Below are 27277 nucleotides of genomic sequence, written 5' to 3' on the forward strand. Positions count from 1 at the left end.
GCATTGTTCTCCTTGGCAGACCATGTATACCTAACGTTTTTCTTTGTTAGGTCATGTAATGGTCCTGCTATTAATGAGAACTTTTCTATGAAGCGTCTATAGTATGCACACATACCTATAAAGCTTCTTAGTTCATGAAGATTCCTTGGTTTAGGCCATCCTTTTATTACCTCTAACTTTGATGGATCCATTTGGATTCCATCTTGAGAGATAATATGACCTAAATACTAAATCTCTTGTAAGAAAAATTCACTTTTCTTTCGATTAACATAAAGTTTATTCTCTCTTAAAACTTGAAATATTACCTGGAGGGGTTGCTTGTGTTCGTCTAATGAATTAGAGTAGATGATGATATCATCAAAGAACACTCCAGTAAAGGTTCGATGAGGCATGAATAGCTTCTCCATCAAGCGGTTGAATGTGGCTGGTGCATTGGTCAAGCCAAAAGGCATGACAATGTATTCGTAAAGACCAAACGTAGTGCGAAATGCGGTCTTTACAATGTCTTGATCAACTATCCTTATTTGATGATAGCCACTTTTTAGGTCAATCCTACTGAACTAGGTAGATCCTTGTAGCTTATCAAATAGGTCTTCTACCCATGGAATGGGAAACCTATTTTTGATAGTGATCCTATTTAGTGCTCTATAGCTGACACACATGCGATATGTGATGTCTTTCTTTTGCATTAATAGCACAGGAGAACAAAATGGAGATGAGCTAGGCCTAACCATGCCCTTCTCAACTAACTCATGCACTTGCAGCATAATCTCCTCTTGTTGAGCTTGAGAAACTCTTTAAGGAGGTTTGTTAGGCGGTGAACTTCCTGGAAGAAGCTCAATTGCATGGTCATCATTACCTCGTTTAGGAGGTAGCTCACAAGGGATGTCGTCAATAAAGACATCTTGAAACCCCTTGAGAAAATTGGATAACTCTAATTCCTTTTGATTGTGTATATTTTCTTTTGCTAAAACATTAGGTTCATTTTAAGAATCTTTAACAAAAATCATGTACACTAAAATAGAGCTCTTTATTAACTTATTGAAAGCTTGTGTATGTACAATGGGTATGGTGTTACCCATTTCCTTAGCATCTATGTACATATCTTTTTCCCTGAACTTAAAGGAGATTCTCCTTTTAGGGAATTTAACATTGGCAGCCATGCGATCAAACCATGGTGCCCCTAGGATTACATCCTCATGCTTGAGAGGAGAGATAAAGAAGTCTTCTTTGTCCACATGCTTTGGACATGGAGCCTCAATTTTCCGATTAAGGGAGTGACTAAAGCTTCTTGCCCCTTGAAAGCACTGTCTGTGGGTAAGACATCTCCCATCTCGTAGGCTTGTATGCCTAACTTGGTGGCCAACTCTGTGGATATGAAATTGTGAGTAGAACCAGGGTCAAAGAGAATAAAAGCATCATGTTCTATAACCTTTCTTCAAGCATGGCATAGAGGAGATTCTTTGTGGTGAATTTCCTCCTCTTGGATTTCGGCCAAGGTAGCTCTAGGAGGTTCATGGCGGGTGTTCTTTTGGGGACAAGCACGGTACGCATGCCCTTGCTCGCTGCACTTGAAACAACGGTTATCCTTGCGATAATGCTCAAGCTCTTCAGAAGAGAGTTTATTTTTGCCTTTGTAAACTCCCTTCTCTTTAGCTTTGTTGGAGTTACCCTTAGGAGACTTTTGGACATAGTCCTTCCCCTTAGGCTCATCGGAACCCTTGTTTTCTGTGGGCTTAGAATTTCTTTTAGCCCCCATTTGGAAATTGATTCGAGAAGCCACCATAGTATGGTGTATAACCGCCGATGTGGTGCGTGGCCTTTGGGAGTTGACATACTCCGCCATTTCTTCAGTTAAGCCCACACAAAATTGTTGCTTTTGCTATCCAAAATCCAACTTCTTGAAGACAATGGCTTTGAGTTGTAAGTCCCAAAACTTGTCTACATATTTGTGAATGGATTCGTAGGGAGAGAGCTTCAAGCTTCGCCATTCGGTGAGTACTTTGTCTTTGGCATCAGTGGCCAAAAACTGCTTCATAATGGAAGCTCTTAAAGCTTTCCATGTTTGTGGAGCTTCATCGTTGGCCCGTAGGCTAGACCACCATTATCTAGCGGACTTTTGAAAGTGCATAGCTACATGGCGTAGCTTAGAGGACTCCGTGAAGCCCTCATCTCCAAATGCCGCATCGAACTGATGGATAAAGGCCAAGACTTTGTCCGTAGCACCAAAGGTGCCATCGTAGGTTAGGAAAGAGATGCTCTTCCCTCCCTCTTTGAACTTCTTGAGCTTGGATGACCTCTTCCATGCAGCGTAGGATTTCCTATGGCCTCTTCTTCTTGATAATTCAAAAGTTGCACCATCACTTTCTTCAGGAGATGAAGAATTTAAGGAATATGGAGAAGAGGGTGACCTCTTTCTCACCTTTTTCTTGCCTTGATCTTCATTGTCTTCACCATCACTTTCATAAGAGGAAGAGTATGAAGAAGATGGAGAAGAGGGTGTCCTCTTTCTCACCTTTTTCTTCTCTTGCTTTTTGTCATCCCTCTTTGAAGTATGGTGTGGAGAAGTATGCGATGGTCTTCTCCGTTTTGGAGGTGATGGAGAGCGTTTAGCCCGTCGTCTTCATGGAGCCATCTCCGTCGAGGTGGCGGGAGACTCACTTCTTTCTCGTTCCTTTGGTGGAGGCTCTTGATTTCTCCTTTGAGAAGGAGATGCGTCATCAAGGAGTAAATTTTTGAGCTCTTCATATGGATCCTCTTCTTCTTCCCGAATCGGAGAGAGGCCTCTTTTGGAAGTCTCGCAAGGAGGCTTCCTAGGTGCTCTCTCGTCATGGTAGGGAGCTTGGAGAATCCCATGAGCACAAAGCTGCCATTGCACTTCACTTTGGAGGGATGGATTGCCCATGGCTTGTTGAAGCCTAGAAACAAGATAGTTAACAAGCATCGGGGCATCATTAGTAGCCTGCTCATTAGCAAAATCAAAGTTATCAACATTAAAATTTCACTCTCTTCACTATTGTCAACCATTCTAACAACTTTTAGGTGTACTTTGGCACTTCAAGCCCTAGTTGCTACTCCTTTTTACCCCTTTAGAAAAAGCACTCAATCTACTGTACCCGTGGCTCGAATACCATTAATTGCAAGGAATAGAAGAGAGGGTCGTTCAACACCAAAACAGCACCAGCTCCTGTCAAGCTTCTAATAGCTCAATAGTGGTTAAGCCATAGGCAAGCCCCGTAGGACTCCACTATTAAGACCATAGCTCTCGATGGTGATGCCCCGTTAACTGCACAAAGGCAGGCGCACTGCAAGGCTGAAAAATCTCTATTCTACTTACTCACATGCAATTAGTAATACCAATCATTTATAGATAGCTTTCGGACCTCCCTTCTTGAGCAAGAAAAGAGAAACCTTGTGCTCTGATACCAATGTAACAATTAATGGCCTAGTAACTTGTGTGTAGCAGAAAATGGCATGAACATAGTGAGCATTTCATTAGAATAGATTCCTAATGAGAATAACAAGAGTGCTTGGGTGGAGAGAGCAACAAAAATCATAACACCTAGTTAGATAGCATGAACAATACTTCAAACGAGAGAGAAATTAAGCAGTTGACAATAGTTGAGGACCAGAATTGCATGGAACCGGTCCCTCTCCAAAAGGTTTTGTATTATGGTTTCTCCCATCAAGAGAGACATTTTACAATACAATTCTTTGTGTTCCTTTAATACTAGCTAGTGCTATGAAGATGGAAACTTCAAGCACTAAGCACAACACTTATTAAACACAACATCAATTCCCTCACGGTCTCAGACCCAAGACCTCACACACCTTCGAAGATGGTGAGAGCTAGTGGGGTATGAGAGTAGATTGAGAGGAAGGAGTATTCTTACGAGAAAGATATACATCTCCTCACATAATCACTCTTATTAGCATAGCTTAGCTTAGTAATTAGCATGGTAGAGGATATGAGCATGCATTGAAGCTTGGATCTTGGTTGGATTTGCATCACAAAGCCAAGAGTTGTTAGTGTAGGCCTCCCTTCTCACAAGCTTGGAGTAGGTGGTAAGCTTTCCATTAAAGGTTGAGAAGGAGAGAGAGAGTCTTCTTGCTTCACACATAGATTGTGTGAGTGTGTAAGTCAATAATACCTTTGAAAAATCAGCCCTCTCTCTCTCTTGGTCGACCCCTCTTGCTATTTGCTCATCCTCACACCTCATTGGACCTCCCCAGGCCTAGCCAATGGAAATTAAGCAGCATAAGTGACGGTCTTTTGACATGTGTCCCCCTTTCCCCTTTTGTGAGAGCTTTAGGTAATTACTTAATTCAACTAAACTCTCATTGGACACCTTTGCCTCCTGGCCAATAGGAATCAAGCAAGCCATTGGGCTGTTGAATGCTCATTGGACCCCTTGGGAGACTGTCCAATAGTCTTCTAGAGAGCTTAATTCTTATTGGTTCTTTTATTAAGTGTTTTTAAATTAATTAAACTAGATTTACTCTAGCCTAATTCTCATTGGTCCACCTCCCAAACCATCCAATAGGAATTGAGTACACCTTGTGGGCATCTGGGCCAGGGAGCTGACATGTGTCCCTCATTCCCTTTGTGTAAAGGGAGTTTGTGTGTGTGTGTGTGTGTGTGTGTGTGTGTGTGAGTTTCTCTCTCATCTCCTACTTCTAGGGCTCGCCCCCTCCTACGTATGGATGGTTGAAGACTGTTGGGACACACACAAAGCATCCAATTTCCCTAGGCTTTTGACCTTTGGGCACAACCTTTGAATTTTGGAACCTTAGCATTTTGGAACCTTAGCATTTTGGAAGTCTTAATGGGCTGAACCTTAGGGTCTTTTGAGCCCATTTTTGCACATAGCTCTTTTGCAGATGGCCCCCCCTTTGGATCCCTATTTTCCCTCCTTTGGATCCCTACTGTGGCCGGTCTTTCTAACTTAACCAATATTCTAGCTTTTTCTCCCCTGACACTTCCCCATATTAAATGATCAGTTTAACATGAGAAAATCATTTAGGAGAATTACATATTGATTATTATGACACATATTGCTCACATTGCTGGCAAGCATAATCAAGTAGCCGATGCACTCTCAAGACGACCGAGATTAAATGCGGTATCCATAGCAACTCTCAATGATCTATCTTCTATTATAGATCAGTACGCTATCGATCCCGATTTTAAAGATGCGATTTCAGCCCTTGCACTAGGGAAGAAGGAAGAACCATTAAAGATGGTTATCTTCTCTATGGCAACAGACTAAGCGTTACCAACTCACTACGTGAGAAGGTAATGTATGAATCCCATGCTCCTCCTTATGCAAGGCATAGAGAGATTCAATCTACCCTAAAAGGGATAGAAACATATTTCTATTGGCCTACCATGAAAGCAAACATACAAGAGTATGTTTCAAAATGTGTGGTATGCCAAAAGACGAAGTTTGATATAGAGGGAAGCAACCTGGATTGCTTCAACCTTTGCTAATCCCTAATTCACCATGGGAGAGCATATCCATGGATTTTATCTTTGGATTGCCCAAGTCTATCCATGGGAATACAGGAATATGGACGACAGTGGATAGGTTTAGCAAACAAGCACATTTCATACCTATCAAAAAAACTACCAAGGCCCATCAAATGGCAACCCTCTTTATATCACAAATCTTCAAGTACCATGGCTTGCCAATGTCTATAGTGTCAGGTAGAGATCCTAGAATGACCAATAATTTCTAGAAGGGTCTCTTTGAGAATTTAGGTACAAGGCTAAACTTCTCTTCGGCCTATCATCCCCAAACGGATGGCCAAAGTGAAATAGCTAACCTTACAATTCTTGATCTACTAAAAGCTTATATCACAGAAGTAGATCAAAAGTCCCAATGGGAGAAGTACTTACCTTTAGTGAAGTATGCTTACAATAACATTGTACATACTTCCACGGGAAAAGAACCTTTTTAGGTGATGAAGGGAAGATCAAAAAGTCCCCTGCTACTCAAGGTACATGGGAAGATCTTCTCTACAGATGAATATAGCCGAGACCTACAAGAATATTTTCAAAAGATTAAGGATGCTATATCCATCTCTCAGCAAAGGCAAAAGGCTGCTATTGATAAGCACAAAAGAGCCCTAGCCTTTTAAAAAAATGATTGGGTCTTGCTTAAGTTTCCCAAGGCTTGCTTAAGGCACATAATGGGCAAGAATCCTACAGGACACCAAAAGTACTATGCTAAGCTAGCAAAAAGGTACTATGGTCCCTTTCAGATTCTTAGGCCAATCAATGAGATGACCTAGCAACTCAAGTTGCCCAACCATTGGCTCATACACAATGCTTTCCATGTGAGTCTACTAAAGCCTTACAAAGGAGAGCCACCTCAAGAAGCAACCATTGAAAACCAATCGGAGATCGAGGACCAAGAAGAAGTGCTATAGCCTGAGTCCATTCTCCAACACGAAGACAAGGTATTACGAAGCGGTAAGAATATCTGACAATATCTTATCAAGTTTAAAAATTATCCTTTTGAAGATGCTAGATGGATGCAAGGCATACAATTAAAGGATAACCTAAACCTTGTCAATGCTTACAATGATTCCCTAGAGTAAGCAAATGTAATTATGTATAAATGAACAAAGTTTTGTCTTATAAGACTCTCTTTTTCTTTATTGTGCACAAATGTTAATAAGTATGCATGCTTAGGATCATGTTTGTGGAGACGACGTCTCCCGAACACCAAGTAGACCTCGTCACTCTACTATGGAAGATTGATACGGGCTAATGTGCAGACATGCTTGCGGCAGGTAAGGCTCTCAAGCACCAAATGGACTAGTCAACCATTCTGGAACAATGTCGTAGGGTAAAATAGGGATCCTCTACCCGCTAGCAAACGGATTAATGACTAGGCTTTATCTTCTCTACCTCATAGTCGAGGACTACTATGATTGCAAGAGAGAGGTAATGTCATAAAAACTAATATCTAATTCTCCCAAATGATTTTCTCTTGAAATCATAGTCGAGGACGACTATGATTTCAAGAGAGAGGTAATGCCATAAAAACTATTATCTAATTGTCCCAAATGATTTTCTCATGTTAAAGTGATCATTTAATATGGGGAGGTACCAGGGGAGTAAAAGCTTGAATATTGATAAGGCTGTCAGACTGGTCTCAGCAGGGATCCAAAGGAAGGAAAATAGGGACTCAAAGGGGGGGCAGTTGTAAAAGAGCAATGTTCATCAAAGGAGCTTAAAAGACCTAAGGTTCAGCTCCATTAAGACTTCCATAGGCTAAGGTTCCAAAAATTAACTAAAAAGTCCAATGGCCAAAGGTAGAAAACATTTGATGGTTATGGGAAGACTAAAAAGTCTTCCCACATCCCTAGGAAGGAGGGGACGAGCCCTAATTTTAGGGAAGAGAGAGAAAAAAAAAAAAACACACACACACACACACACACTCCCAAGCTCTCCCCAAAGGGAAGAATGGACACATGGTAGGCTCCTAGGCTAGTTGCCCCCAATCTCCCCTCAAATCCTATTGGATGGCAATAGAGGTGGACCAATGAGAATTAGGCTAGAGTAAAATTAGTCTAGTCAATTTAAAAATGCTTGATAAAAGAACCAATAGAAATTAAGCTCCCTAGAAGACTATTGGACAGCCTATCAAGGGGTCCAATGAGCATCCAACAACCCAATGGCTTGCTTGATTCCTATTGGCCAGAAGACTAAAAGATCCAATGAGAGTTTAAAAGAATTCTTTAATTACCTAAAGCTCTCACAAAAGGGGAAAGGGAGACACTTGTCACAAGGCTATCAATTATGCTTCCTAATTCCTATTGGCTAAGCTTTGCACGAACCAATGGAAAGCCAGCAAGAGCAAAAAGCAAGAGGGGTCGACCAAGTAGAGAGAGAGTTGGCATTTTTAGTCTAACTCACTTTGCTACACACACACACACACAACTTATGTGTTGAGCAAGAACTCCGTCTCCTTCTCCAAGCATTGAGAAGTAGAGGCCTACACCAACAACTCTTGGCTATGGAATGCAAATCCAACCAAGAGCCAAGCTTCAATGGCATGCTCATCTCCTCTACCATGCTATTTACTAATCTAAGCTATGCTACTAGAGTGATTATGTGAGGAGAATACTTCTTTCTCGTAAGATACACCTTCTTCCTCTCTCACCATTTTTGAAGGTGTGTGAGGCCTTGGGATTGAGGCTAGGGACACTAGGTGTGTTTTTCAAGCACAATTTGGTGCATGAAGCTTCCATCTTCATTGCACCAACGAGTTTTGTCAAGGAACACAAGAATTGTATTGTACAAAAGTCTCCTTTGATGGGAGAAGCTATAATACAAAGACTTTATGGAGGGGGAACCGGCTCCATGTAAATCCGGTCCTCAACCGTTGTCAATTATTCTATTTCTCTCTCTTTTCAAGTAATGTCTATGCCAAACTAGCTAGATGTAAATTGCTATGTTACTTTCTCAAATTGAGTACTCTCTCTATGCTCATTAGGAACTTGTTCTTAATGAAATGCTCACTATGTTATCAATTTCCGCTACACACAAGTTACTAGTGCATTAAATGTTACAAGTATCATTTTTTACAACCTACCATTGGATTTGACACACTAGGATTGGCCTTGATCGCCTTGTTTACTAGCCTAGCAAGTCTGGTCACAATCACATATCATATACTAAGTGAAATGCTTGAGATTGACTAGCAGTTGTTTTGGTGATTTTTGGATCATTTGATTTTGAGTATTCGATTGTAATGTACATGATATCATTTTTCGAGAGTTTGACAAGCTCTTGTTGCCTCTATGCCCTAGTTAGCTCGACTACATCCCTCATATTGGCATTAATGTATGAGGTTTTCGCTATTCATGCAATAACACTTGAGCGGAGTGTACAAATCCATTTAACAATACACCCTTGTCCCTCAAAACCTTACACAACATGCTAATATAAGTGTTTTTTATTAAGCTTGAATGTTTCTATTATTTGTGATAATCATTGAGGCTATCCAAGTATTCTAATATTAGCGGGTTGTCCCACAAAACCTTACACAACATGCAAGTATAAGTGTTTTTTATTAAGCTTGAATGTTTCTATTATTTTTGAAAATCATTGAGGCTATCCATGTATTCTAATATTAGCAAGTTGTCATGAGATGTGGACGATGCAACATAAATAGAGTCACATCTAACATACTCGATGCCAACTCAGGGGAGTTGACCTGAGTAGGACATAGAGACACCTATGCTTCTTTTGTCAAAATTTCATCATGGTTGGTTTTTGCTATGTAAGTCCTTTACTTTGGCTTGTTATGGTAACCATATCAATTATGATACTTTGCTTAAAGGTATAGTGGTTATGATTTGGAAGGACAATTACATAGTCATGACTCTAACTTTACTCGTAACTAAGCTCAACATTTATTCTTGATTAGTGGCTTCTACTCCACCCCTCATCAACACCACTTTTCCAACACGCCTTACGAGATAGCCTAGGCACCTTATTGCTAATAGAATCCTTCATTTTAGTCCATTATCAAAGTTTGTCAATGACCAACAAGAGGTGTACGAAGGACAGGCTGCGTGGAGGCATGGTTAACGGTTAGGATGAGAGTCCAAAACTCATGAACGGTGTCGATTTCTCAAAGGGAGAGTCATGATTTTGATCAGCAGGAGGCCCCAGCTAAAGGCATTTCTTTTGCCTACTTTTGCTTTTGCTCGATCCCTTCTGAAGACCTACAAGTGCAAAGCAGCTGCTAAGGAAGGACTCGCAGATTCTCCCGTTCCAAGCCTTCAAGCCAGACCAGATCCAGCACAGGTAAGAGCGTCCCTTCCTCAATTGTTCCTTCCTGCGCCATAGGACCGAGAATGGGTCTGCTGCTTCTTCTTTGCGCCTGCCGTTTAGTTCAAGGGTCGTCTTCTACAGAACCGCTGTTTAGTTGAAATGGGCCATTGGGTAGTCTCCTGCTTCTATGTACCTTCAATCCGAGCACACAGGATGTATCTGAGGCGAAATGGGCATTTGGGTGGTCTCTGCATCTTTAATCTGAGCACGCAGAACCCCCACAGGACATATGGGTCATTGGTCTGATTTAAGCAATGCCTTTTAGCCCAAGCAGATCTATGCTCAAAACATCTTCTCTGATCAGAGTTTTATGTGTCAAGTTTTAATGCTCAAATGTATCTCTTGTTGGTACTATTTTGGTTATGGTCGCTTGCTCTCTTTTTGTGGTAAGTTTCTGGATTCGTCAGTTACAGGACCGAGTTACATGAAAGCTCTTGTTACAAATAATCTTCATGATCATTCATGCCTATCCTGTGTGGGTTTCAGGGTTCTATATCTGTGAACCTCTGCTGTGATTCAAACTAATGAAGTTTTGTATAATCGTTTGGGTTCTTTTGATATATATTGATTTGTTGGCACTGCCTGCAGTGATATAGGCGTGGTGCCTATGAAATGTTGTACACAACTTTTAGGCTTTTTGAAGCTATTTTAAGATGCTATTCTTTGGAGCCATGCTTGTTGCAGTAAAAATAGCATGCACTTTAAAAAAGAAGACAGCAGCAAACTCTCCCCAGTCGCTCTCGTCTCAGGCAATTCTCTGGAAGCAATTCTCTCTCTCTCTCTCTCTCTCTCTCTCTCTCTCTCTCATCAGGCAGTGCCGCCGTCGTCAAGTTAGTGACGACCTTGTTTGGATCTACGGGGGCTTGTTGCGGTTCAAGAAACCTTCGGATCGTCTTGTAGAGTACATATGCCAATAAAGTGCGGAATGATGCTTGAGATGTGCAATGGTTTTAATGTTTGTGAGTTTGGATGATTTTTGGTAATGGCCTATAGACGCTAGAGGTGTCCTACTGTGCTCAGCAATGTGTGTTTATGACAAAAGTTGGTTATGGCACCAGGTTAGAAGAATTGGAATGCTATCCTTTCTAAACCCTGGAATGTTTGTGACTGAAATTCAATGCATAGCCCTCAATCAGGAGATATTGCGACCAGGAAATGGTTGAACCCGGGATATTTTTGTGACTACATTTAGAGTCTTTATATCACATTTGAGATCAAGAAATCTTCTTCTTTCTCTTCCGACTTACGGTGGCATCCCTTAGTTGTGACTCACATGCTTTCTCAGGGGTGGTGTGCATTTTGTGTGTGTTGACTATTATTCTTCTAAGGTTTCTTGGATCTAACACACATTGTTACGATTGATCATTGGGGTTGTCAACAGGAAAATCTGTAATTTCAAATGGCTGACGGAGAGGAAGTTCAACCACTTGTGTGCGACAATGGATCTGGGATGGTCAAGGTAGGCTAACCTCCTCACTTCAAACAACAAAATGACACCTACAAAAACCGATGGAAACCTAACCCTGTCTTAACAAAGAACCACTACTTCCCTCCTGTTTTGTGAATTGGTACAAAGCTATGCACGGGGTTTGGTCATTTATTGTTGTTTGTTTTCCAGGCTGGTTTCGCTGGCGATGATGCACCTCGGGCTGTATTTCCGAGTATAGTGGGTCGTCCTCGGCATACTGGTGTCATGGTGGGGATGGGTCAGAAAGATGCTTATGTTGGTGATGAGGCTCAGTCTAAGCGAGGAATATTGACCTTGAAGTATCCTATTGAGCATGGTATCGTCACCAACTGGGATGACATGGAGAAAATCTGGCACCATACCTTCTATAATGAGCTGCGTGTTGCCCCGGAAGAACACCCAGTACTGCTTACTGAAGCTCCACTCAATCCAAAGGCAAACAGAGAAAAGATGACCCAAATCATGTTTGATACATTCAATGCACCAGCAATGTATGTTGCAATTCAAGCAGTGCTATCTTTATATGCTAGTGGAAGGACGACAGGTGGGCATGTGCAGAAATGTATCTAAGCTCTTAATTGCCAACACATGTAGTCTTTATTGATTAATTGCTCTTCTGTAGGTATTGTACTCGATTCTGGTGATGGTGTCACACATACTGTGCCTATCTATGAGGGCTATGCACTGCCACATGCCATTCTTCGATTGGATCTTGCTGGCCGTGATTTAACCGATGCCCTTATGAAAATTCTTACTGAGCGTGGTTATTCATTCACAACCACTGCTGAGAGAGAAATTGTCAGGGACATGAAAGAGAAGCTAGCCTATGTGGCCTTGGACTTTGAGCAAGAGCTCGAGACATCAAAGAGCAGTTCTTCTTTGGAGAAGAGCTATGAGCTTCCAGATGGGCAGGTGATTACCATTGGCGCTGAGCGGTTCCGGTGCCCTGAAGTTCTGTTTCAGCCTTCTCTCATTGGTATGGAAGCTGCAGGAATACATGAGACCACGTATAACTCCATTATGAAGTGTGATGTGGATATTCGCAAGGACTTGTATGGTAATGTTGTGCTTAGTGGTGGGTCCACCATGTTCCCTGGTATTGCTGATCGTATGAGCAAGGAGATTACGGCACTTGCACCTAGTAGTATGAAGATCAAGGTGGTGGCACCTCCTGAGAGGAAATACAGTGTTTGGATTGGAGGGTCTATCTTGGCGTCTCTCAGCACATTCCAACAGGTATATTTCCTTGGTTTACCTTCTTTTCCAGGACTGTTTGGTTTGGTCTTTGTGTGGTTTTCAGAAGGGAGAGCTGACTTGCAATTAAGTTGAAGTCAGATAAAACATTCTTTATGAAAGTTGCGTGTGTAGTTTTGTATTTGTGATTTGCTTAGATATAGGTGAATATGGGTGTAGTCTTTGATGCCTCCAGGTATTTACAGGGGTAGCTTTCATAAGAATAGTCTGAGAGATCTTAATAGCTTATTGGGACAAAGCTTGTTCCCTACAAACTGCATGGCTTGACAGTTTGTCTTGCATTTGCTTGTCCATAATGTGATATGTCTCTTGTAAGTTGTAACATTTTCTGCTCAACAATAAGTACTCTCTAAGTGGTGGAAAGCTTGTGTCATGTGGCTGAAGTGTATAAGCATTGCAGTATATCAAGAGAGTAATTGTGAAGTTTCCATGTGTGCCTTGCAGATGTGGATAGCGAAGTCAGAGTATGATGAGTCAGGCCCCTCAATTGTTCACAGGAAGTGCTTTTAAAGAAATTCAAGCATTGGGCTCTTTTTTTTGGTTTTACTTCCGTAATGATCTGCACGAATAGTATGAAGTTCTCTGCAGAAGAGCTACAAGAGGTGGATTTCTTTGGGTATGTATTGTGCCGACGTATCACTCTTTTCTCTGCGGAGCAATTTTCGCTGATGGGTTGCTATTGGCCTGCTCCAAGACCCTACTTGCTAGCAAAAGATTTTTAATTTCAGGGCCATAAATGAGATACTATTTGATTGGATGTAAATGTGTTGCTTTTTGGATGTATCATTGGTTGTCAGCAAAGGGAAGTTGACTATTTGGATTCTGGTGGTTTTTCCTTTATTGGTTGTCAGGCGCTGCTGGCCGTAGATATTTATTGTTTATTAAAAGCAGTAGCTTATATCATTTTGGGGTTGGAGGTGGTGTGCATGTGCTAGTGCTTCAAAATGTCTGCTGGGAACATTGGTTGAAGCTGATGGGTGCAAGGTGGTGGTAGCACCTCTGCTCTCTCTCTCTCTCTCTCTCTCTCTCTCTCACTCAGGATAGTTTCCTACGACGTTAAAATCCTCTTCTTCTCTTGTGTGGGTTTGTGGGTGTGTGATTGTGTTAATAAAAAGAGGAAAACGGCATTACCTTTCTATCACCCAAGTGTGGTAGATTGGTTATGCCATTCCCTCTTGAATAACAGGTCTTGAGTTCAACTCTCGTCGGATAGATCTTTGAGGTCTCTTGGGGTAGTTTCCTACGATGTTAAAATCCTCTTCTTCTTCTTCTCTCTCTCTCTCTCTCTGAATTGGGCGGAAAATTAGTTCTTGACACCATGTTTCTGTGCTTCTTTCTGATGCTTTGCAATGTGGTTTTCTTCATGGAAAGAGGACTGACTGCAAGTATACTACTGAAATTATACAGTTGCTGGAGATGGAGAGCTTTAGTGTCATGTGATACAATGTGCCATTTGGGCTAGCTGTATTTTTGTAATGCGACACGTTGAATACACTTCTTTGCAATGGTCTGTGTTGCTTGAACTCTTTGAAAGCATTCTTAATGAGGTAGGTTCCTTGGAATTGGGGATAAGGTGTAGTTATTAAGGCAGTTCTGTTTCGTTTTATTCCTAACCATTTGCACGGCTATGTTCTATTATAGTTTTGGTTGGCGTGCAAATTGGTTGAATAGTTCTATTAGGGGTATATTATGATATGGGCGAATTATATCATTGCAACACCCCAAGCTCATGAAGAATCTTACGGGGAGGCCGTTTTGTGTTTGTGGACATTCTTTTTGAGGCTCTTTTTTCATAAGTACATTGAAACAAAAACTGCCAAGTCAATTTATGTCTAATTTTGTTGTTAATGACCCAAATATGTAACCCTGTTGCACAAAAGTGTATCTTATTTGTAGGCAATGGCATATTTTAGTGCAAACGTTAGGCTATTGTGGTACCCTACACAACCCAAAGCAAGGCACACAGCAATGTATTGAGGGTACTAAGACAATAGCCTATCGTCACCAACTTTAAGACACACATAGAGGCTCCACAAGCTTAGGCAATCATAGCTTAAACCTGAGTGTAAGGGTCATGTAGGATCAAACCTTGACATGTTGCTAACACAACTTCCAATAGTCCATCTTGGGCCATACTGGATCAACTTGATATACTTGATATGTCACCAAAGATGGGCCAGGTCGGTCCACATGGACAGTGAACTGTTGCAACTTTTGGCTATGCACTACAGTGAGCTGTTGCAACTTTTGGCTATGCACTACGAGGTGTAGAGGTTGCCTTGGCCTAGCTTTGAAGGAAGAGAGAGAGAGAGAGAGAGAGAGAGAGAGAGAGAGAGAGTGAAAAAAGCATTCAATTCTATGTTAATGAAAGGTAGTAAAGGAAAAAAAAGGGCTTTTCATGTCTTAAATATTCAAGAGCCTCCAATCCTACTCTTTGTCCTTCAAACTCAAAATATAAATCTCTTATTAATAGAGATAGATTGAGGATCTAGATACCTTTGACTATGTACATGATCGAGATGATGTGATCTAGAGTGAGATAATGGAGCAAAGAAAGACAGACAAAAAATCCCATGAATACAAAACAAAGCAATTGATCGATATTAAACTGTTGGATACAATGATGAGTGAAGAGGTGGGTGAGATGTAGGCAGCTATTTCAGGTTGCTACTTAGAGTTAGTTTAGTTGAGACTCAAAACTTCTAATCAGACTTTAGTAGATTGGAAGAGAAGACTGGATCTTAAATGACAAGATATTGGAAAAATGCCCAGAGCACCATCTTTCTGCTTCTTTCTTGCTTGATCATCCTCCTTCAGAAATTTGCTGACCTCATCAGTTGTAGCTAGTGTGGGTTTTGGTGCATCCGGGATTCTAAACACATGGGCCAACTCTCCAGGTGTCAGTTCCAATGTTCTGTCATTGACCATTGCTGCGCTATTGTCTGTCTGATATCTGGTGAGCACCTGATGAGTAATCCCTGCATCAAATAGCTATATGCACATGCGCCATGAATGCACCATTCCTTGGCCTTCTCAAAATGATGCGCACCATTTGTGACGTGTAACACATGCATTGATCCATTATAATCGTTATTACTGTGACAAGATCCTTTTGATCATTGTGGCATTCATCTTTTGCCAGTGACCGTGAGGTGGAGTGACTAAATTGTCCCACTGGTTTTGATCTGGCTTATCATTTCTAGGACCGGTTTGAGGTTGAGTTTGCAATGGTTCTAGAATTATCCCCACTGATCTGATATGAAACAAATTCAAGGGTTCATCATCTGATTCAGGTGCTACCTCTGGTACTGGTTCTTCTGGAATTTCCTATATTTTGGCATAGTATAACTTGATCTTGGCTCCATTGGATACTCCTGGTAGCAATAGCCATGACAAATCTTCAGATTACTGGAGGGTTTAGCTACATGACTAGTTCTGGTTTATGCGTTGGCTTCTTGTCTCTAGGTTTTCTTTTGTTGTACTGATCATTGTCAACATTTCGGTCCCTGTTTGTTTCTCTTTCAGGCCAGGGCCAAGGGTCAAGGCGAAACTCACATGCAATACGTGGGTCTATGTGTAGCTAAGATCTAGAGGGCCAGGGGCCTATATATAGTACAATTGGGAGGTTATTGACATGGGGAGTTACCCAGAGTCTTACATTGGTATCAGAGCCTCAAGTTTTTGGGACCAGGGCGTGGTCCTTCTAGTTCTTGCATGCTCATGCAAAGCTCTGGAGGGAGAGGTCGACGACAATCGTGTGCAGAGGGGCTTGGTAGTAGGCAAAGACGAAACCTCTTTTAAGGGGAGAGTGCAGGGGATAGACATATTACAAGTGTAATCTTGTGCTAAAGGATAGGTGAAGCGTGTACATTGGCACCAAGAAATCTAATTAGAAAGCATGTATCGCTCTAGTTGGAGTTTGCTTACCATAAGGTAAAGCATGTTTGTGACTAGGTTTAGTCTCTTCATGTGTAAGTCCGGTTTTCAACCTTGAACACTAGTTATGGTGGGGTTGTTAATGGACAACCGTGCTGTCTGAAATGTTTGCTTCATCTATACACCTTGGTAGAGATAAACCTTTATGAGTTTAAGACGTTCAAAAACTCAACGTGATGTTCTCACTAAAAGTATGTAGTGCTACAATAACACCCAAAAAATCAATGATGGCAGGACTCTTGCTTGTCATTAGGATGTATGGGTACTCATTTGGATAGAATTGTTTAATCTTGATAGAAATCACTGGATGATTACAAATAGATGGCTCTTAGCCCTTCCTGTTACCATATCGACATAGAAAGATTTTAGTAAAATCATGTCTAATTTTATTTTTTACAGCAGAGAATTAGGAGAGAGAGAGAGAGAGAGAGAGAGAGAGAGAGAGAGAGAGAGAGAGAGAGAGATTGAATATTGGGTTGAGAAAAATCCCTTATTCTACTGTGTTGTATGTCCCCTGTGTATGCCTTTGTGCAGACAATGGCTATGTCGTAGCTTATCCTATAAGCGTACAACAGTGTGCTTGTACAACGCTCTCATAAAGAGAGAAATAAAAAATGTTCCAAGATATCAATAACTGACAACGTCCTTAGTAGCTAGTGTTATAGCAAAAATTAAACAGTAATGAGATGGAATCATTTCTACCTCACTAGCATACCTTGCAAGCAAAGGTGTAAACCCTTGGTGATAATGACGTCCCCTACAGATTGAGTTGATACCAAATGTGCCTTGCACAAGTGGACATGGATACATCACAATTCGCCGTTGTCAGACGTACATTGTGAGATTATATCCTCACTTTGCCAAATTCCCACAACTGTGTGTCAATGTCGTTGATTCAAAATCTTGGCACGGGTTAGAAGCCTTGCTTCTCATGAATGTTGTCAAAGCACTCTGCTTTGCACAATGGGCAATCCTTGCCAACTTAAAAGTTAAAATGTAGAAAAACAAGACTACTTAAAATTGTATAACCTAGTTGCTCTATTGTGGCCAGTTGTTTTGAGTTTGCAGCACTTACCAAGTTCCCCTCCCAAGTTCGTATGCTCATAACATATTCCAAATGTGGGAAGTCTTGTCTTTGCATGATACATCTCAGTAGTCCCACTTTGGATGCTACCATTGCTCATAGCTAACAACTAATCTTGCTCACAGATAGGTGTCATAGCAAAAGAAAGTCAACCTTGTCGATCATTCACAAAAAAATGACCTTGTCTAATTGTAGATCTTATGGAGAAGCAGAACAATACTTGCAAGTTATGCATCTCGTACCTGCTTTGCTTGATGACTGTTATCCTTGATCATTCACAGACGTCCATTGCATACCATAGCTATAAGCACATGCTCAATTAACAAAAATCAATTGTGTACCTCATTAAGTACGCCTGCTGACGGGTCTTGCCATCGTAATAATAGAATGAGTTGCAATCAAGAAGAAAATCGAGAAATTTGTTGCCGGATACCATTGCTTGGTTCAATAGATGTTGTACTTCCCGCTGTCAAGGGCCTTGTCCTATTCGCAATCGAATTGGAAGCTTGTGAAAACTTCAATGCTCTAGTTGGGTTACACAAACCGTGCCCATGAGCGTCTTCGAACCGATCCTTGCTCCTTTGTCCTAATTATAAACATTCTTTAGAGATGTGGGAAAGATACTCGTACTATCTTCCTCAAATTCGTAGAATATTTTTGCAAAATAAACTCAAAATCAAGTTAGTTTTAAATAAGTCTGCGTACTCGCGACCTAACTAAGGTTGTTTACAGCTTGCATGAATATATCGTGCTTGCTTGTGAATTGTCTATGGTTGCTTGTAGCTACACGAGACCTGAGGATACTTGCTCAACCGGATTACTTGTTGGGGTATAAAGCCCAATGTGGTCGCCCAGGTAAGTGGGCGGGCCGCTAGGTATGTACACATATTCTTTTGTAAAACCTAATAAGAACTCACTATGCTCTACACATTACAGTAGAGCGAGTTCACCATATCGTCGTGCTCTTCTTCTCGCACTCTCTCTCGCGTCGCACTTCCGCTCGTACTCCTTCAACTGGTATCAGAGCTCAGATCGAGGCTCGGGGCAGCATTTGCAGGTAGCCAGAGTCACCTGCTCAGATTGGAGTGAGATTCGACAAGCGAAGACACGGCCCCAAATCTTGTGGACAGCCCGAAGGGCTAGGTGTTCTCAGAATTTCATTCTAAGGTCATCTCGGCCACCATTCGGCTTCGAAAAAGTTCTGCGCAGGCCATTTTCGACTACGTGGTCTCAGCGGGTGCAGATCCGACTCTGCAAATTTGGGGTTTCGGCCTACGACTGCAGGTGCTGAGGATATCGGCACTCCCAGAGTGTTGATTTGTGGCTGTCTACACATCGAAGGACGGCTCACAGTTCTTGGAGGCATGTCACATACGACATGGGCGTATCTACACACAGACTGTAGGCGACATCCACTAGTTCATCAGGTAGCTTGTGTTTGCTGCTTGATATTCCAGATTTCATCCTGACATTTCAGGTACTTCCACATGGGATGTATTGTCAGAGATGATGTATGTCTGTTGAGGGTTTACTGGCTGTGAGTCACGCAACAAACAACCGCCGCAACGGTTACAACATACAATGGGAAATTTGTGGATGTATGACTTTGTGGGAAGTATATGTACTATCAAATTTACTGCAGCCTTTGTTGAGGGTCGAGTGAGGTTTTATTGATCTGGGGGATTCTATATGTTGAGATCCTTTCGGTGATACAGGTCTTGGAGCGATCCCTCGAGCACCCTTAGATAGGCAGCTAGGATGTATTGACTGTGAGTTAGACAGTTGGGATTGCATCTTTGCTTTACTGCCGTTGAGGCATTGTCGTAGTCTATGCTTACAGGACAGTGACTCTGCCAAAATTTTTGCAGAATCTGAAGCTTTCTTGGTTCATTTGACAGGTTGATATTGGTTCAAGTCAGTTTACATGGGAAACTCTGCCGAATTTTTCCCAGGAAAGTAAACTATTGTGAAGCGTAGCTATGGCTGGATCAGAGGACACTGCTCTTTACAATATCAAGAAGCTGGATGGAACCAATTTCCCATTGTGGAAGAAGCAGATTTGGCACGTGTTGGTACAAAAGAAGCAAATAAAACCTATAAAGCTCAAGGGGATAAAACCAGAAGATATGGACGAAGATGAATGGAGCGAAATGGATGAATTGGCACTTTCTACCATTATGCTGACTTTGGCAGAAAGCGTTTACTTCAATGTGGCAGACGAGATGTGGGCTTATCAAGCATGGTTAAAGCTGAGTGATCTTTATGAGAAGCAGAGTGCAGCTTCACAGGTATACTGGCTTAAGAAGCTTGTTGACTTGAAGATGAAAAAAGAGACACCTATGTCCAATCATCTGAATGAATTCAACACAATCTACAGTCAATTGTCAGCTCAAGGTGTCAAGTTTGATGAACCTGTTAGAGCTATGTTCCTGTTGATCACATTGCCGGAAAGTTGGGACACTTTTTGCACAGCTTTGAGTAATTCTACACCTCCAGATGGTTTGAACATAGCAGGTGTAGAAGGAAGTCTGCTTACTGAAGAAACCAATAGAAAGACAATGGACAAAGGCAAAGGAACAACCTTAGTTGTTAGGGGAAGGACCAAAGAAAAGTACAAAGGTGGAAAGAGGAATCAGTCTCGTAGCAAGTCCCGCAGTGCTAAAGGCAAGAGTGACATAGAATGCTACCATTGTGGCAAGAAGGGTCACATGAAAAGAGACTGCAGAGAATGGAAAGCAGAAAAAGGCAAAGAGAAAGCTGAAGACCATGGTGAGAAGAACAAGTCCTCAGTGAAGATTCAAGAAATAAATGTGACAAACATTGTTGCAGAGGATGACAGTCTAGTGTCAGGAGACATCTACTTCTTGAAGAATACAATGGACTCAGCTCTTCTTACAGCATCTGATGGAAATGCACCGAGTGACTGGATTATAGACTCAGGGGCATCACTTAATGTGTCTCCAAACAAGGAGTGGTTTACCTCTTATGTGACCACTAAAGATCATGTTCGACTAGGCAATGGGCAGACATGTGAGATCTTAGGTGTTGGAGATGTTCAATTGAAGTTTCAGAATGGCTCTTCTTTCATGCTGAAGAATGTGAGACATGCTCCCGCAATTACAAAGAGCTTGATTAGCACAGGTTTACTTGATGATGCTGGCTACGTCACCACTTTTGGACAGAACATGTGGAAGATATGACAAGCACATGGAGTAAAGTTTGGGGGACTTTACATGATTTATGTATCAAATGTCTCTAAAAATGTAATTAATGTAACCGAGAAGCCGAACGTTTCTTTGTGGCATAGCCGGTTAGGACATATGTCCAAGAAGGGAATGGAAATCTTGTCTCGTTCTGGTTATTTGCCTGGCTTGTCATTTAATGATTTTGAATTCTGTGAACATTGTCTGTATGGTAAGCAAACACAGCAGCCACATAAGCATAGAAGCAGTAGAAGAGATACACAGTTGGCACTTGTTCATAGTGATTTGTGTGGACCTATGCCTAACCTATCTCTAGGGGGAGCTTCTTACTTTATGACATTTATAGATGATTACTCGAGGAAAGTATGGGTTTAATTTCTCAAGCACAAGGATGAAGCGTTTAGTGTTTTCAAAACGTTTGTGACACTTGTGGAGAATCAGAGTGGCAAGAAGCTTAATTGCTTACGCACTGACAATGGTGGAGAGTATGTTTCAGAGGCCTTTCAGGACTTTTGTGAGTCAAAAGGTATAAAACGTGAACTTACTGCTCCTTACAATCCTCCTCAAAATGGTGTTGCTGAGAGGATGAATAGGACCATTCAAGAGAAGGTCAGAAGTATGTTGTCTAATGCACAATTGCCAAATGGGTTTTGGGCTGAAGCTGTATCAACAGCTGTTCATCTTGTAAATAGATCTCCTAGCAAGGTTTTGCAGAAGGATTCAGTGCCAGAGATGGTATGGTCAGGAAAAATGCCCTCATACAAGCATCTCAGAGTCTTTGGCTGTGAGGCATATACTCACGTTGCAAAGGAATTTAGGAACAAACTTGAGCCAAAGAGTAGAAAGCGCATCTTTCTAGGCTATGGTAATTCTGGTGAAATGGGGTACAGACTTTGGGATCCCGAATCCAGAAAGGTTATCCGCAACAATGATGTTCACTTTAATGAAGCCAAATATCATTCTAAACCAGAGAGGTTGAGGAGATTAGAAGAGTTGTCTTCCAAGAAGATGGACCTGCACGTGCAAGACAAAATGTCAGGGCTCAAGAGGAGCAAGGACAGGATAGAGTGGAACCACAGGTTGTGGCTGAGCCTGAGCCACCTATTGTGCGTAGATCTGGACGTATCACGCAACCTCTTGATAGGTTTGTTCCATCTATGAACTATGTCATGTTGGCTGATTGCAATGAGCCTTCATGTTACAAGGAAGCAGTGCAAATGAAGGACTCCGGGAATTGGCAATTGGCCATGCAGTCAGAGATGACAGCTCTGCATAAAAACCAGACATGGAAGCTAGTTAAATTACCACCGGGCAAAAAGGCTCTACCTTGTAAATGGGTTTATAGGTATAAGATCACCACTCATGATACTCAGCCAAAGTACAAAGCAAGGCTTGTTGCCAAGGGCTTTAAGCAAGAACAAGGCATTGACTTTGATGAAGTCTTCTCTCCGGTGGTCAAGATGACTACATTGAGATGCTTTCTTGCATTGGTTGCCATATTAGATTTGGTGTTGCACCAAATGGATGTCAAGACAACGTTCTTGCATGGTGATTTAGATGTGGAAATTTACATGCAGCAGCCAGAAGGGTTTGTTGAGAAAGGCAAGGAAGATTGGGTATGCTAGTTGTTAAAGAGTCTTTATGGCTTAAAACAATCACCGAGGGCATGGTACCATAAATTCCACAAGTTTATGCTTTCTCAAGGCTACAAACGTAGTGAGTTCGATCACTGTCTATATACAAAGAAGGCTAAGGATGGTAGTTGGCCGATCCTTATTTTGTATGTGGATGACATGTTGATTGCTGGCAAGCACTTGGAAGGAATTTCAGCTTTGAAGTCAAAGATGGCAAAATCGCTTGACATGAAAGACATGGGTGAGGAAAGTCATATACTTGGTATGCGCATTGAGAGAGACAGATCAAAGAAGTTGATTTGGTTATCTCAAACAAAGTATATTGACAAGGTTTTGCAACATTTCAATATGGAGAAGGGAAAGGCATTGAGTGTTCCATTGCCACCATATGTGAAACTTAGCAAACAAGATTGTCCTGTGTCTGAGGAAGAAAAGGCTGAAATGGATAAGATTCCATATGCGTCTGCAGTAGGTAGTTTGATGTATGCAATGATTGCTACTCGCCCAGACATTGCATTTGCAGTGGGAGTAGTAAGTCGATACATGTCAAACCCAGGCAAGAAACATTGGGAGGCAGTGAAAGGAATATTGAGATACATGAAAGCTACAAAGAGTATGCGCATATGCTATGGGAGTCAGGAGCTAAGTGTAAAGGGTTTTACAAACTCAAATTATGCAGGTGACTTAGACAACCGAAGGTCTACGTTAGGGTATGTCTTTACATTGGCTGGTGGAGTAGTATCATGGCGTTCTAGATTACAAGATTGTGTTACTCAGTCTACTACAGAGGCTGAATATGTTGCAGCATCAGAGGCATGCAAAGAATCAATTTGGCTTAATCGACTAGTAACAGATTTGGGAATCAAAGAAGAGATGCCTGTGTTATATTGTGATAGTCAAAGTGCTATACAATTGGCTCGCAATCCAGTTTATCACTCAAAGACAAAGCATGTGGATGTGAAGTATCATTTCATCAGGGAAATGCTCGAGGATAAGCAACTTCAGCTTGTCAAAGTTCACACCACAGAAAATCCTGCTGATCTACTTACAAACGGACTTTCCTCAGAGAGCTTTGCGCATTTTCGCAAGCAGTTAGGTGTAGGGTAGTACATCACTTCTCTACATCTCTTGTATATTAGCTTGTATCGTAGCTTCTCTCACACTTAAAGTACCACATTGGACTTTAAGTGGGAGGTTGTTGGGGTATAAAGCCCAATGTGGTCGCCCAGGTAAGTGGGCAGGCCGCCAGGTATGTACACATATTCTTTTGTAAAACCTAATAAGAACTCACTATGCTCTACACATTACAATAGAGCGAGTTCACCATATCGTCGTGCTCTTCTTCTCGCACTCTGTCTCGCATCGCACTTCCGCTCGTACTCCTTCATTACTATGATTGGAAAAATCGTAAAAGCTTGGCACTATTCGTGTGCTGATCGTATATTGTAGAGAAATCAATCTTTGCATGCATGCATCATACATGCAAGCTTGGATTTTTTGGGTTATTTGCCCATTGCAAATCCTCTTTGACCCCTTGATGCACCTTGCCCTTGAAGGTCGTAGAAAAACGTTATTCATTGTCGGCATCTTCGCCCTTGCTCTATGTGCAATATCTCTATGAGATTCCTTTTGGATCTACCAATCACCAATAGAGGTCATGGCTTGGTTTGGGTGCTTTTGGATCTCTCAAGTTAACCAAGATGGTTATTTATAACATTGTTGATTCCTCAGAAATGTTGTACGACAGTCGTGAACCCTGTTTGCCGGTCATTTTGGACGACTGTCTGTAAACGATGGGAAAACACACCTCAGTACTGTCATTTATCCAAAGGGGATAAACAGATTACAAGTGTACTCTTGTGATTAGAAAGCATGTATCGCTCTAGTTGGAGTTTGCTTGCCATATGGTAAAGCATGTTTGTGACTAGGTTTAGTCTCTTCTTGTGTAATTTAGGTTTTCAACCTTGAACACTAGTCAAAATGGGGTTGTTTACTAATGAAAATTGATAACGTCAAGGACTTATACTTTGATGATGAGTTACGTGAGCCAGTTACTTTCATGGAAAGTGAAAAGAGGTACTCTTTTGGGTACATCTTAGTTGTGATAACTTGTTTAGTCTACACTGTATGTTGGATATGGGCCGGTTAATCAAGACGGTTACAAAGGGACAACAATGTGAAAAATCAAGATGTTAGTCTTGATTTCATTGAACCTCCTACTGAACCGTGTTCTTGCCAAACGAACAGTTGGATCCATGCAAGTATGCCACTGTGGAAAACATTAGTGTTCTTATGAAGATACAACCACTTTTGTTTTTGAAGACGAAAATGCTTCTCGAAGGGGGAGAGTAATTAATGTCAGGCCTTAGGTAGGACGGGCCAGGGCCAAGTGTATAGGGCATATCTCACATGTAATACGAGGGTCTATGTGTAGCTAAGAGCCAGAGGGCGAGGGGCCTATATATAGTACAATTGGGAGGTTATTGGCATGTGGAGTTACCTAGAGTCTTACATGTGAGATCCATGGGATCGACGACTCTTTTCAGCTCGCTCAACATGTCTTCGCTGGGAATGAGTGGAGTACTGAGAATCCCTTTATTCATCAGCAGTGCCTGATTGTTGGGCCACATCATCCATACTTTCAGTCAAGAAGACATAAATCTGGTGCTTGAAGTGTAGATCCAAGGATAGTAGGAATGATGAATGTTCTCGGTGCACTTACTGAAAAGCCTATGGTCACATATGGAATAACTGTGGTATAAGAATTCATCACTTCTAGAAAGGTAAGGACTTATCAATGATTGCACTAACCAACCGTGAAGCACCCAAGGCAGATGGGACCAGGGGTTCCAAGGATAATGAAGCTAGTACAAGTACTAGTGCTGGCAGAAGGTGATATCAGGGAGGCACTGGTAGGGACAGAGGATGGAAAAATTATTAAAAACAAAACCTAAACTGGAGGAGGAGGAAAAACAGAGGCGGTTGAGACCAAGAAGTGAGAGCAGCAAAGAGTAGTTTGGAAGGCTAAGGACAAGGAGAAGGTAGTAGATGAATGGTAGGAGCAAAGGGAGATCACATTAAAAATCACTGAAAACCTAGCTAAGAAGCTGCCAGAGTGTTTCGAAGCCCGGACGATTCACAAACTACAACCCCAGTTTTCGGAGGTCCAGAAGGAGAAGGTAATATCTAGACTATACGAGTCCATGATAGCTGCCGTGCAAAGCCTGGCCTATGAGGTACAACAAGTCAGGACATACTTGACTGGAGCTGGTCGGCTAAACTGAAAGAGGGCCAATCAGTCTCAGGTTCAGCTAGCGGCCAACCAAGAAACAAAATGAAATTGGGAAGATTCTAAAGAAATCAACCTCAAAGAAAGAAATTTGCGCAAGTGTATATGCTTATGGAAATGAAGTTTTAGAACAACATGGTAAACGAAGGAAAGCCTCATGACTAGAGGGATCAATGGTATTAATGAATGGTGGCATCCATCCATCATTGAGTGATCTAGAGGGATCAATGGTCTTAACGAATGGCGGCATTTGCAGTGGATGTCCATCATCGTGTGATCTAGATTAAAGTGCATGTAGTTCAATGTGAATTGTGCATGAACCGAACATAGACTACATACATCTAAACTATGCCTAAAGGCTATGTGTTCTACCTACAATTCCAAGATTCTAGAATACAAAGCGCACATATTGTTAGTGATTAACAATATGTGCTGATACTTATAGGATATGGAAAGGAAACCCAAAATTAGCACTAAAAGAAAATTCCAAAAAAAAGGAGCTTATTTATAGGTTTAGTTAGTTTTAAAAAAAATTAGAGCAATTTCCGGATCATATTTATTATCGTTGTTGGCGATTCTCAAATTGTAGTGATATCTAATGCTATGTAGGCTTGTTTTCTTTTGTGTTGCTTTAATTCGGAAACTTGATCTAAGTTTTCATCAACTTACTAGGCATGTATGAATGATTATCCTTTGCAATTAAAGGAAAGAATTCAACCTCTGTTTTTTCCCTTTTCATGGAAAAGGTAAGTAAATCAGTGCGCTAAAACCAAAACAGGAATACTTAGGGAGTGGAGGCGGCGGGCATCGATCCCGCTACCTATCGTATGCGAAACGATCGCTCTACCATTTGAGCTACGCCCCCCGGATGGAAATCAGTACGGAATTTTAAAATATCAACTCTGACTTCTGCCTCTGAAATAGTACCATTACAGCCGACGCTCTGAATACACCGTCACTGTATTCCGCTGCCTTCTAGTACAGCCTTTTCATAATTTTTGATGTTGAGTAATTGATGGGCACACCATTGCTCAACCATACTTTGCAACACTTTACGCTATTCTTGAAGGCCAACTAAGACTCTCCCTTTTCCCCCTTAATCATACAAAAAGCTTTTGGCATCAATTGGAATCTGGTAGATGATTAGCTTTGATGTGGGGGGTTTGGAGACCACCTCAATATATTTTCGACATGTGACCCCGTGTGTTGAATTTGGAGAGGCATATACAAGCTTGGGTTACTTCAGCTGTGACACTTTTTCTTGGGCGCTACTGAGTTCTGAGAGCAATGTGCCGAGGATTTTCATCATTGTAGGCAATCTTTCACCCTAGAGGATGCATGTAACAATTTCATGAGAAGCTTTGATAGATCTTGAGTATAATTTTAGCATCAAGAATGGTGTATTACATCGAGAGATGCGTACGCAAATTGGTGTTGGAGAGGCAGTCCTCTTCTTTATCAACATGTTATAGATAAGCTCCGAGCAGAGTTTTTTTTAAACATTGGATTCATTTCACTTGAAAAAAAGTAGGTCTCCACAATTTTGAAAAATTGAA

The 27277-nt window shown here is 41.5% G+C and overlaps 1 protein-coding gene and 1 non-coding gene across 3 annotated transcripts; one reads left to right on the forward strand and one right to left on the reverse strand.

Annotated features, from left to right (window-relative positions):
* Window positions 1–9673: 9673 nt before the first annotated feature.
* On the forward strand, window positions 9674–13398 carry LOC147431548 (actin). 2 transcript variants are annotated; one of them, XM_086494107.1, is made up of 5 exons: window positions 9674–9826; window positions 11235–11312; window positions 11472–11865; window positions 11944–12557; window positions 13020–13398. In XM_086494107.1, exons 2-5 carry the CDS (start codon window positions 11253–11255, stop codon window positions 13083–13085), a joined length of 1134 nt encoding a protein of 377 aa, XP_086350233.1. In that variant the 5' UTR covers window positions 9674–9826; window positions 11235–11252; the 3' UTR covers window positions 13086–13398. The 2 variants fall into 2 exon arrangements, with proteins under 2 accessions (XP_086350233.1, XP_086350234.1); XM_086494108.1 differs by lacking the exon at window positions 9674–9826 and adding an exon at window positions 10459–10602.
* Window positions 13399–26513: 13115 nt separating this feature from the next.
* TRNAA-CGC (transfer RNA alanine (anticodon CGC)) lies at window positions 26514–26586 on the reverse strand. Its single transcript has one exon. It is a non-coding gene; the product is annotated as a tRNA-Ala (tRNA).
* Between the last annotated feature and the right edge of the window lie 691 nt (window positions 26587–27277).

Source organism: Adiantum capillus-veneris, chromosome 21, assembly GCF_014529385.1.
Source record: "Adiantum capillus-veneris isolate H3 chromosome 21, ASM1452938v2, whole genome shotgun sequence".
Classification (NCBI taxonomy): domain Eukaryota; kingdom Viridiplantae; phylum Streptophyta; class Polypodiopsida; order Polypodiales; family Pteridaceae; genus Adiantum; species Adiantum capillus-veneris.

Coding starts and splice junctions, on each gene's coding strand:
- LOC147431548 (XM_086494107.1), top strand. CDS start 11,253: ATGGCTGACGGAGAGGAAGTTCAACCACTTGTGTGCGACAATGGATCT. Junction 11,866..11,943: donor TGCTAGTGGAAGGACGACAG/GTGGGCATGTGC, acceptor GCTCTTCTGTAG/GTATTGTACTCGATTCTGGT. Junction 12,558..13,019: donor CTCTCAGCACATTCCAACAG/GTATATTTCCTT, acceptor TGTGCCTTGCAG/ATGTGGATAGCGAAGTCAGA.